The 12,575-nt window shown below is 37.2% G+C and overlaps 1 protein-coding gene across 1 annotated transcript; it reads right to left on the bottom strand.

Annotated features, from left to right (window-relative positions):
* Positions 1 to 9,484: 9,484 nt before the first annotated feature.
* On the bottom strand, positions 9,485 to 12,471 carry dhrs13a.3 (dehydrogenase/reductase (SDR family) member 13a, duplicate 3). The gene is made up of 5 exons (XM_067450567.1): positions 12,190 to 12,471; positions 11,950 to 12,068; positions 11,738 to 11,861; positions 10,604 to 10,930; positions 9,485 to 10,515 (listed from the first exon to the last, which is right to left on the bottom strand). Exons 1-5 carry the CDS (start codon positions 12,314 to 12,316, stop codon positions 10,256 to 10,258), a joined length of 957 nt encoding a protein of 318 aa, XP_067306668.1. The 5' UTR covers positions 12,317 to 12,471; the 3' UTR covers positions 9,485 to 10,255.
* Between the last annotated feature and the right edge of the window lie 104 nt (positions 12,472 to 12,575).

Here is a 12,575-nt window from a genome sequence, read left to right as displayed (position 1 = left end):
CCCACTGAGGTGCCTTGATACAGCACTCTGGGAACAGCCTATTCGTTCAGAAATGTCTTTCTGTGTCTTACCCTCTCGCTTGAGGGTGTCAATGATAGCCTTCTAGACCTGAAATATTTCAGTTGGTGTGCAATGAATCTAAAATATATGAAAGTTTAATTTTTATCATTTCATTATGGAAAATAATGAACTTGATCACAATATTCAATTTTTTTGAGAAGGACCTGTACATCTCCTTTAATAAAATAATCAGCATCAGTCGGCATGATTTTATGAATTACTTATATTGCAAGGGGAAAAAAAATATGTTTTAGTCATATAACAATGGAAAGTCATCATTTCGCAATAGCTTTTTAAATCGCTTTTGCAAAGCGTGTGCAAATATATATATATATATATATTATATATATATATATATATATATATAGGGGCACTTGTAAGGGGGACTTAAAGGGTTAGTTCACTAAAAATAAAAGTTAAAAAAAACTGTCATCATTTATTCACCGTCATGTCCTTCCAAAGCTGTATGACTGCTGTGGAACACAAAAGATGACATTTCGAAAATGTTTTTGTCCATACAATGAAAGTTGATGGGGTCCAAAAGATTGGGACATTTTTCATTTGTTCTTTTCTGTTTCACAGAAGAGAGAAAGTCATACAGGTATTGTCAAGCAAACAACCACAATTTTCATTTTTGGGAGGCACTTTCCCTCCAAAACACTCTACAGTAAGTCCTAAACATTACTCTTTTACACAGAGACTGAGGTGCTAATAGTGCATCTGATGAGCATGTTTGATCTGCTCGGGCCTGCAAAAGGAGCCTGTTTATTTTTTTTCAGGAGTGCAATTAGTAGCCGATCAATAATCACGCTTCCTCTGAATTTCTCTTTCAATTTTCAGTGGATTTCAGACAAAGAGGAAGCCTTGAACTGTCAATAAGAGCCTTGTTTACCTTCGCAAAAACGTTAACGTTTTCACTGAGCTCTCCAACCGAAGTAGTTTGCACATAATTGGAATTCTTTCATTGTCTTTGAGTAACCGGGCGATTCGCATTTGACTGGGCGTTTGACAAGAAAAATGTAACGGTGGTTCATGGGATGCATCACAACAAAAACAGCCCCAGAGAAGCTGTTATCCATTCAGTCTCACCTCTCCACTGTAAAACACACTTCCAAAAACACAGAGCATGACTGTTGAGCCAGCTGTGCTTTTTATAAGACATGTCTTAATGAATGACTGTCGCAATTTGACTGAAACCCACCATTACATATCTAGAGTATCTCCTTCTCTTTGTTTAACCAAAGACGGCCTGACTAATTATTAACCAGCCTGCTGTTTGGCAATTCATTATGTATTCTCAGGAGTACAATAGATTAAAAATGAGACTGAATACTGCACGTCATGTGTGTTTCAACCAAGTAAATTGTGATTAACAGTGATTTTTGTCCTTTCTCCTCCTCCATACAAACAGAAATGGATTGATGCGGCATGTCTTTTAACACGTGTTGAAAACACCACAAGATATCACCTTCCTTCCTTTGGGACAGCATTAATGTTTTTCCAAATATCCTGTTCTAGTTTAAAAATGAGCGATTGCTCAGTAAATCTCTAAAATAAAATAAAAATGGTGCTTTATTTCAAAGGTAGCTAATTGGCAATTAGTAAAACAATTGTGGAGCATTGTAGCATCAGCCTAATTGATAGCGTTTATAAAGCTGGCTTACCCAGCAGCATGCTTTCAGAACTGTGCACAGCAAGCTACATTTCTTCATTAGATTACAGCAAATTGCTAAAACAAGGAAATGGGCTCATTTACCTAAATGGTGTGAATTAATGTATGTTTATGAAGCTTTTACAAAACTAGCAATAACTTGCTTGTCTATTTTTTAATGCACTACTGTCTCCAGGCACAGTCAAAGAGCAACGGGCTCATTTAAACCAGCACATCTCTGGGAACGTTTTCAACACTATATGACAGGTACAGAACCTTACAGTGATATATTCAAAACTACATTCCCATTTCTTGAAGGAAATGGCAGTGCTTATAAGACAGCAAAAGAATAGTGTTAAAGTTTTAGGAAAAATAAGGTTCTGCAAAAATACAAAGGGTTAGTTCACTCAAAAATGAAAATTCTGTCATTAATTACTCACCCTCAAATCTGGTAATCAACCTCAGTCCTGATCAAAACTATTACATGTTTAAAGGTGCCTAGAATGAAAAATTGAATTAACCTTGCCATAGTTAAATAACAAGAGTTCAGTACACGGACGTCACATAAAGTGAGTCTCAAACCATTGCTTCCTCCTCCATATGTAAATCTTGTTTGTGAGAAGATAAAAAAAGTTGTGGCCAAATTAAGACTCAACAGCACCCCTATATTAGCTGAAAACGCCACTAACATAACATAAGGGCTACAATATTTTTTATTATTACACGGCTCTGTAAAATACTTGATTCTGATTGGTCAATCGCGCATTCCAGCGGTATGTTATTCCAAAATAACACCTGCTCATCCGGGTACTACGAGTTATCTTGACCGGTATTACTTCTATGCTTAACGCTGGCGCCATCTTGTGGCTTAAACAGCCGTGGGTTACAATGGAAGACTTCCAAGCAGGGGCGGAGCGGGGGGGTGGCTAATGGGGCTTAAGCCCCGAATGTTTTGTCAAAAGCCCCGAATCTTTTAGTAAATAATAATAATAATAATAATTTTGTTTAATTTCCTCTCAGTCTTTCAGACTGGAGCGGCAAAAAATGAAACAAAAGCTCCTTTACCGTGTGTGTGTCTCTGTGTGTGTGGCAGTCGGCAATGGGTCGCACATCACTCAGCTTGTTTGCCAATACCAACTGCCAATAAAAACTAACGAAGAAGAATATACATCTTCTTCTTCGTCGTTGTCATCAGGGATTGGCGGGCTTTTGTATTTCACCGGCTTCGTAGTTAACTATAGTTAACATGGACACTACAATTTTTTTTTAAAAGGAACACTAAACCTCACCGGCCAGAGAGAGATTATGCATCAGACGAAAGTGTTGCAGGTTTGTGAATCCGCTGTTTTAACACTTGAGTTACATGACTGTATTGCTGGCTAGCTAGAGTTAACGTTAGGTGTTACTTATTAAGGCGAGACACGACAGGTGAAAACAGTCAATTTTGAGATTTTGGGCCAGTTTACTCCCTTAACATGTAAGCTTTCATGTCACAATAAAAAAAAAAGGCAACATTACACATTTAAGGTGGTAATTTTATTATATTTTGTCACCGTGCGCCTTTAGATTTCTACCTAAAATCATCCAAAGTTATTCTAACGTGAGCTCCCGTGCCGTCTCCATTCACAGAAACATGTCATGCCTGGTATCATTATAAAGCTCTCAGTCTCACACGCAGCACTGTCTAATCCAAATATGGGCATTTCCTTTGTAGAACTAACCAACCGTGAAAGTTTGCAGCCGAAAACAACATCTGATTGGTCATGGATTCTGATGTAGCAAATTTGTCAGCTAAGCACAAAGTAAACCAAACTGAACTCTAAAGATTAATAATGATGTTTACACCAAATTCCAATTTTACCTATGCAGGCTAACTTAAAAATAGCGAGATAATGGTTGCCTTTTTTATTTGCCAGGGGTTAAAATGAGTCATCCTTAACATTTTTGGTGTTTTGGATTCACTACAGCTGGAGAACAGTTAAATACCATACAGGTTGTAGGCTCTACTGGGTGAATTTTTTTTTTACTGAGTAACTTATTTTCCCAGATAATATATAGATTTTTAAGCATTCTATTATCTCAAACAGCCTGAAAAATAGTGCATTTAGCTGATGTAAATGGAAAAAATCTCCCCGGGGGAGTATGCCCCCGGACCCCCCTAGGTTTGGGCTAAGCCCCGAATGTTTACATCGTCTGGCTCCGCCCCTGCTTCCAAGGCAGGTTTCCTTTATAACGTTTTTAATATAGATATTTTTCTTACACAAACGCATCGATTCGAATCAAAAGGCTCTAATAACCCATCGGAGTCGTGTGGAGGTGTACAACCGGCTGGGTGTATCCCTTACGTAAATCTGAGAGATGTCTGACCCCACATAAACAGCAGCACAATAATCACTTTCAAGGCCCAGGAAAGTTAAAGTGGTCCATGTGACTACAGTAGTTCAAATGTTATGAAGCGACGAGAATACTTTTTGTGCGCTAAAAACAAACAAAAATACCAACAATCTCTTCTCTTTTGTGTCCCTCTCCTACACCATTCACGCAAGAACCACAATGCATGCATGTAGAACCCGGAAGCACTGCACTCTGTGAATAGCCCAACCAGTGTTGCCAAGTCCGCGGTTTTCCCGCGGTTTACTTTTGGGCTATTTTTGATTGGCCATTGGGCTGGTTTTGTTGCGAAAACCTGGCAACCCTGAGCCCAACAATGTGAATTAGCATAAGAGAGTGACAGGGTAGAGAAGCCACTGTTGAATAAAGTCGCTATTTTTGGCGAAGAAAAAGTTATCGCCACTTCATAACATTAAAGGTGTACTTCAGCGCTGGGAAGATGAATCTGTATTTAAACTGGGTCATCAATGTAGTAGAAATGTGAAATTATTTTTGAATTTGGTGTCTTCTAGACTGAGAAAAGACAGAAAATGTATTTTTGTCCCATGGGGATGAAAGACTACAATTCCCAGAATGCTTTGCTGCCCTGTGCCATTCCCCATCACCACCAACTTGATTACAGTGACTGAGTTAGAGAAGACACTACAATTAAAAACTGAACGTGTCTGTTCAATATAATGAGTGAGTCACCGCGCGAGTATCACAGCACTGAGCACTAACTGCAGGAGTGATGAGAGCTGAGGTAATCGCGACTACACACGCGGCATACATTCACAACGCAAGTTCAGTCTGGCGCTTTTCAGTTCATGCCTTTACAAGCTTAACTTTCATAGAAATTAATTTGAGAAGTTAAAACACTTACATTGCACACCATAGCTCCGTTTAAATGAGTGCCTGCAGCTGCCTGCTGAGCTCTCGCTGCAAGCTGAGTGTTATCTCCCATCCCCCATGCGCGGGTGTCAAACATGCGGAAATGGCTCCCTCTGCTGGCTGTAGTCTTTAGCCTTTGGGCAAACATTCCTCCTATGATGCAAAAATCGTCAATTTGCATCATAGGATGATTTTTTCCAGAAATAAAATGCATAAATCTCTTGTCTCAGGGAGATATGAGGGGGGAAAGCACAATAATTTGAATATACTCCAGGGTTTCTACTGATACAAAGCCAAATGCTAATCGCTGAAGTAACCGTTTAAGGTTGAACCACATGGACTATTTATCAACCTTTTTAACCCTTGAAAGGTTGTTGTGTTGCTGTCTATGAGGGGTCAGAAAGCTCTTTGGAATTCATCAAAAATATCTTAATGTGTGTTCCAAATATGAACAAAAGTCTGATGGGTTTGGAACGTCATGAGGGGGGGAGAAAATAATGACTGAAATTTTATTTTTTCATAAATAAATTGTAACCGAATTTATAATATTTGCAGATTCTGAAATTGGTTGTTTGTCATGTGTTTTAATGCACTATACTTTCTAAAAGTATAGAGAAGTAATAAAATGTATTATAACTTTAGTTACACTTATTCATGAGACCATACAATGCATTATAAGGTGCATTATAATTAATGCATTAAAATTACTTTTATAATGCATTATACATAAAGGCTTTAAGGTAAAGTGTGTTACCCAATGATCTGTCACACAAGGACACAAATACATAAATGAGGACTGACTACACTCCAATAATGCATCGAAAATATAACTAGCAGTAAAAGCATTCAAGGTATTTATAAAAAAACATGTAATGAGGTCAAAACACACCCAGGGATTTTGTATTTAAATGTAATTTATATCATTAAACATATTATTAAATAGTATTAAAATATTATTTAAGACAGATTAACATTAATTATATAAACAATATATTTATAAGTATATTTTATTATACACTGTAAAATAAATTGTTGGTTTAACTTAAAAAAGTAAGTAACCTGGTTGCCTTAAAATTTTGAGTTTATTGAAATTAAAAATCTGAGTTGATACAATGAAAGAAATGTGTTTAATAAATAGAAACTCAAAATATTTTTGTATCTGAACAACATAAAAAAAATTATAAATCATGAAAATACCACTATTTGGCAAGTTTCACTGCGTCAACAGAAATAAAACACACACAATTACCCAATATGCTTACAAAATCTTTTAATAATATTCTAATAAAGGTTGTCGAATCTCAAAAAATATTCATTGCATTAACTCAAAAATTTTATTTCAATGAACTCAAAATTAAGGCAACCAGGTAACTTTTTTTCTAAATAATTTTTTTTAGTGTAGAGGCCTACAAATAAAAAAAAAAGGATCAAAATCATAAAAATTATCAATTCTTACACATGCAATTCGAGTGCTGCTGTCCTTACAGCAAAAAAGGAGGTAAAACAAATATGAAAAGTCTTAAATTCATGTACATTTTTTCATTACCATTTTTACTAAAATTCACTGTGTGTGTGTGTGTGTGTGTGTGTGTGTGTGTGTGTGTGTGTGTGTGTGTGTGTACGCATATAATTTATTCTAATGAACAGAAAAGATATCAATGATACACCCATTTTATTATTATTATTATTATTATTATTATTATTATTATTATTATTATTATTATGTAAGGTAAATTTGCCCTGTTTAGATCCTACTGCTTTACGGATCTGGTTTACTTCTGCCACCTCCAACCCCTAATTACTAATCCAGGAACACAATAGCAGGGAAGAAGACAAGAGAGGAAAGAGTAAGAAGAAGGTGTGAGCTGCTATTCTGACACTCTCCGGCATGTGCAGCATATTTGTAAACATCGTTAATCACAGATTAGCAGATGGGGGTGTTAATTGCACCTGTGGAAATAACATGACCCAAAGGATGCTTCTATTTACCGCCTTCAGATGGCATTTCTGCACTGGGAGGGAGAGAAGGAAAAACAGGAAGGCTTTGCTTGTGACACAAGCAGCCTGTATTTGAATGACTCTCCAAAATGTTGTCACCCAGTTTCACAATCAAACCCCCCTTCCCAACTCACACCTCACATGTTACTCTAAAGTGAGACCCAGCATCACTTTGCCTTTCTCCCTCCTCTCAGACTGAGATCGAAGTGTGCTGCTCGCCTGACCACCTGCTACCTTCTGCAGTGAAAACCAGTCACTGTATGCACTGAGCCAATTAAATAATCTTGCTTCCCTCAGCCAATTAAGTTTTAGATATACAACTTAAAAACCCAATGAAACAGCTTGACTAGTTTCCTATTTTAATTTTTTTTTGGGTGTATAATATGGAAATTGTGTGCCTTTTTATAATAGCCAATAGGATTTACTTACTTCACAGTCCTCTTAGATGCAAAAATGGATACTTGCCATCAATTGCAATGGTAATAGGGATGGGACATCATACTGAGAGCATCTGATTGGACAAGAGTAAAGTTAGTCATCAATATTTTGTTCTGTATTCCTGAAATTTGTACGTTTTAAGATACCTGCCAAAATGACATTTTGCCAACATTTAGGAGTACATTAGCATTTAAATCAAACAGACGTGAACTAAAAGCCGCATAACTCCTTTGATTTCATGGGGGCTATAAGTTATTGTAAAATACAAAATAAAATTAAAGGTGCATTGTATCATCCTGCACCAAGAGCAGTACCAAAAAAAAAAAAAAAAACGTATTATAGCAACCCAAATTTACCCTGGATTGGGCTACATAAACATAAAAACTGTATTATATCATCTCATAATTCATCAAAAAAATTGTCTCAATGTTATTATATTATGTGGCATTGCAATATACAGTACTATAGGCTAATCCAATTTGAATAAAAACATTTATATAATAATTGTTCTCAGATATATACTTGATCACGTTTTATTGTATTATGAGACAAAAATATAATTTAATACATTTGCATAATTATTTTGTTTATTATATATTAAAATTTGTATTGTTACAACAACATAAACAAATATGAAAAAACTTCTATAATATAATAATGGTCTCATTGTAATTAAAATGCTTAATAATATTTATAACAATATATATTTTTAAATCTTGTAATATTATTAAGACAAATATTAATATATTATAGTGGTATCCAACTTGTAGTATCATTTAAAAAAAAAGTAAAATAAATATATAAAAAATATCTTTAGCCAATCAGAATCATGTGACAGTTCCAGGTATGCATGTTGATATGATATCCTTACAAGGTCAACAAGGGCCGTATGGTTTTATTCTGCCATCATGCAGTGAAATTAATCCTTTGAACTAATTCTCGAGCAGCTGGACACTACACAGTCACATACACTACACACACAGCTGCTTCCCACACTCACATGCCCCAGCATGCCCCACGCCCAGCCTTAGCAGCAGCAGCAGTCTCGATCAATCAGGCTCCTCCCATGCAGTGATAGCTAATTGATGCACTAATCCAGTCGTTAAGTACTGTGCCAAAGAGCTTGGGAGTGCGTCCAAAGTAAACACCTGCCGTCACTCATCAATGTGTTTTGCTTCTACAAAACGAAATCGAAGGGGACGGTGTAGTTACAGACTTACCGCGCATGAGAACAAAACACACGGAGATATGCCTGGCATGATCGGTGACATGAGCACAGAACGGATTATATAAATGAGCCATGAGTGACAGTCAATGGATCTGATACTTTCAAGCTAGAAAACAATAAGTGCACATTAGAAGAAACTGGGTAAAATTGACCAGATGCATCCGCCTGGACAGTATACAGTAAGTCAGAGAATGACGAGTAAAAATATCAGCAGGATGCTAAGATGATGTCTAAAAAAAATAGACAAAATGTGAGGTAAAGGATCTATTAGCAACGGGGGTTCTGTTGAAGATGCATGGATATGGGTAAGGGTCTATAACAAGTCCTCTTTTTGGTTATCCCATCACACTGAATGGTTGTAGCCCCAGACGCCCACTTTCATTCAGTGGAAAAGCAACTCTAATATGACATGAAATTACTTCTGCAATTCTCAGTGTAATCTAACCTACTTTATTCTAATGATTGTCATCTTGACAGAGGTCTCTGTAGACTCTTAAGGTTGTGTCACCCTGAGTTGAAGGCTGCCAAATGTGACACGCTACTGCCCCCCAGTGAACCAAAATAGTTAAAACATCACATCAGGCAAGGTAAACAGGCTTTAAATACATAAAGTATATTTTGTACACTTCATATACTTTTGATTTTCAAATACATGAGGTATTTGAATTTGTCATGAGTTTAAAAATACACATATATATTAGAAAGAGAGAGATAGAGAGAGAGAGAGAGAGAGAGAGAGAGAGAGAGAGAGAGAGAGAGAGAGAGAGAGAGAGAGAGAGAGAGAGAGAGAGAGAGAGAGAGAGAGAGAGAGAGAGAATAATTGTTCATTGTAAAAGATTCAACCATGGTATCTTTCTCTGATCTTTAATATTTTAATAAGTTCACCCCACAACCAAAAGCATGAGAAATGATACTTAAAATATTCATACAAAACCCCACTACAAAAATATAAAAGGTCACAACTCTACTTCACCTCTACATATTTGCTATAAAAATTGTTATCATTACAAATCATAGGGAGATTACTATGGTTACTGTTCCCCAAGCTATGCATAATTGTTACTTAATTTAAAGTAGGGTTTGCACAATACATTGGTACAACTACAACATTAGTTATTAACCAATTTCTTTTGTAAATTGTATTCAATTTCATTATAATTCATTTTTATGCTCCTTTGTCTTATTTTTACATGTATAATACTTTTACCATGATCTAACATGATCTAAGTCAATCAAAAAATAATAATATTATTAATGTTAGATATAATCTTTACAAATCTGAAAATGGATATGCATTTTTCATTCCGTAGATTATAATGTTGTGATGCCCAAATCAGTTTAGGTTTTATTTAATATTTTTATTCCATTAAGAAAATTTTAATATGGTCAATATATCAGTAAACCCCTAAATTAAATATAATTTTAATGAATCAATTTAAAGCAACAACATATTATAAAGCAATATATACTAAGTGCAAAAACCAGCCACCTCAGCTATGAGTACACCTGTGACAGGAGGAGAGAATTAAATGAAGAACCTCAGCAGCAGACACTCATAATGCTGTTACTGGGCTTTTGTGTGTGGAGTTCTATTGTTCCACAAACCTGTGTGAGCTCACTTAGGCTAGGCCACACAGCCTCTCGCTCACTTCCCAAAGCTTCCTGGCCAGGGCATCATCACGTCCGTCAGCACTAACATTCTGCAGAGCGCAGGAGGAGAAGTACCGTCCACTCAGAGGCTCAAGTCCCTCCTGCAAAGCACAGTAAAGCGTGGTCTGTGCACCTCCCTCCGGATCCAGGAAAAACAGCTTGGACATGATCGGGAAAATCAGCTTGTGCGCCATATTCATATTCCGACCAATCTCAGTGGCTATGACACCTATATGGATGAGAGTGAGACAGTGAAGAAAATGTGGATGAATAATAATACATGTTGGCGCACACAAAAAATACATAGGACCACTGACCTGGATGCAGGCAATAGCAGGTGACACTCGTCCCTTCTAAGCGGTTTGCGAGCTCACGAGTAAAGAGCACATTGCAGAGTTTGCTGTGGCAGTAGGCTCTGAACGCGTGCCAGGACGAATGATCTGTGACCAGATCCTTGTTCGTGTTGAGGAGGTTGAAGTCTATAGAACCCAGCCGATGCAGCAGGGCAGACACGTTGACGATGCGGCTGTGCTCCACCTGCTTTAGACGATCCAACAGCAACAGCGTCAGCAAAAAGTGACCCAGATAGTTGACGCCAAACGCCATGCCAAAACCATCCTCAGTTCTGCCTGAAGCGATAAGACCTAAAGAGAAAACCTTAGACATTAAACTGTAAGTTCACCCAAAATGAAAATTCTATCATTAATTAGTCTTATGTGGTTTCAAAACTGTAAGACCTTCGTTCATCTTTGGAACACAAATTGTGATGAAATCCGAAAGCTTTCTGACCCCTACTAGACTGGAAAGGTTGTAAAGTCATTGTTAAAATAGTCCATGTGACTACAGTGGTTCAACCTTAATTGTATTAAGCAACTAGAATACTCTTTGCACACACACATAAAAAACTACTTTATTTAACAATTTCTTCTCGTCTGTGTCAGTCTCCAATACAGTTTACATTGGCTAGCTCCTGTGTCAGCATCACATGTCGTGGTGGTGGACACGTGAAACCTCCACCACCACGAAATAACTCTGCATTGTATTTCTATTTACTATGTCAACAGCATAAGAAACTGACACAGACATGAAGAAATTGTTGAATAAAGTCGTTATTTTTGTTTGTTTTTTGCGCACAAAAAGTACTCTTATCGCTTCATAAAATTAAGGTTGAACCATTGTAGTCACATGGTCTATTTTAACATTGTTTTTAATACCTTTCCAGGCCTTGAAAGTGTCCATTAAATTGCTGTACATGGAAGGGTCAGAGAGCGAACTCTCCGATTTCATCAAAAATATCTTAATTTGTGTCCCAAAGATAACCAAAGGTCTTACAGGTTTTCAATAACATGAGCGTGATGAATTAACAGACAGATTTTTCATTTTAGAGTGAAACTAACCCTTTAAAATCATATTATCTTGCATGCTTAACACCAGATTAACTCTCAAGTCACCTGCATTGTTGATGAGCAAGTCGAGCCTCGGTTCATTTTTCAGGAAATTCTCAGCAAAATCGCGCACGGACTTTAAACTAGCAAGGTCCAGATGCATGTACAGTACCTCAGAGTTCCCACTTTCCTAAGGGATACACGGCAAGTTCCTTTTTTTTAGACTTATTTCAGTGTAGTAAGAACTGGGAGGAATTGAGGTTAATGGATGAGTTCACCTTTCTTATGTCATAAACTGCAGCTTCAGCTTTCTGTTGGTTTCTGCAGGCGAGGATCACTCGGGCCCCTCTCTTGGCCAGATCCAAGGCTGTGGATTTGCCGATGCCTGTATTACTGCCTGCATACAGATTATTGATTACTCAACTCTGAGGTCTCAAAGTTACATGTACTCCGACGGACAGCAATTACATGTATTGCAACTTACATGTGTCGTATTAAAAGGTTTAAAAGTTACTAACCTGTAACAATTGCTGTTTTCCCCTTTAACGTGACGCTGCTCTTAAACCTGGCTCCTTTAAACACGCTGTAATAAATCAGTATATATACAGCCAGCACACCTGCCAGCACTGACAACAGGACAGACATGTCCTTAGAGAGTCCTTAGAGATGTTACAAATTTTCAAAGTTTAGGAGAGTACGTGTGTTTGCTCCGTTGCTTTCTCCCAAATGTTTGTGTTTTTAGGTTTTCCTAACTAACTGCCAGCCCAGGGCCAGCGCCAGCTTCCGGGTTTAACTTCTGACAAACGCTGGATGGCGCAATTTCTCTACGTCAGAAGACGTCTCACTTTAAATTGTAGAAAAGTCTGCACATTTGATATCCAACAGGGTTAAGGAAATTCATTAT

Source organism: Pseudorasbora parva, chromosome 8, assembly GCF_024679245.1.
Source record: "Pseudorasbora parva isolate DD20220531a chromosome 8, ASM2467924v1, whole genome shotgun sequence".
Lineage (NCBI taxonomy): Eukaryota > Metazoa > Chordata > Actinopteri > Cypriniformes > Gobionidae > Pseudorasbora > Pseudorasbora parva.
The sequence above is the reverse complement of the archived record's forward strand: the minus strand, read 5'-3'. Positions and strand labels throughout refer to the sequence as shown.

What these genes read in the sequence shown, in the direction of transcription:
- dhrs13a.3 (XM_067450567.1), bottom strand. Translation starts at nt 12,316, where the DNA reads ATGTCTGTCCTGTTGTCAGTGCTGGCAGGTGTGCTGGCTGTATATATA. An exon ending in CTTGCTCATCAACAATGCAG is followed by an intron (nt 10,931 to 11,737) that starts GTGACTTGAGAG and finishes TTTTCTCTTTAG; the next exon opens with GTCTTATCGCTTCAGGCAGA. An exon ending in CTGCTATTGCCTGCATCCAG is followed by an intron (nt 10,516 to 10,603) that starts GTCAGTGGTCCT and finishes TCATCCATATAG; the next exon opens with GTGTCATAGCCACTGAGATT.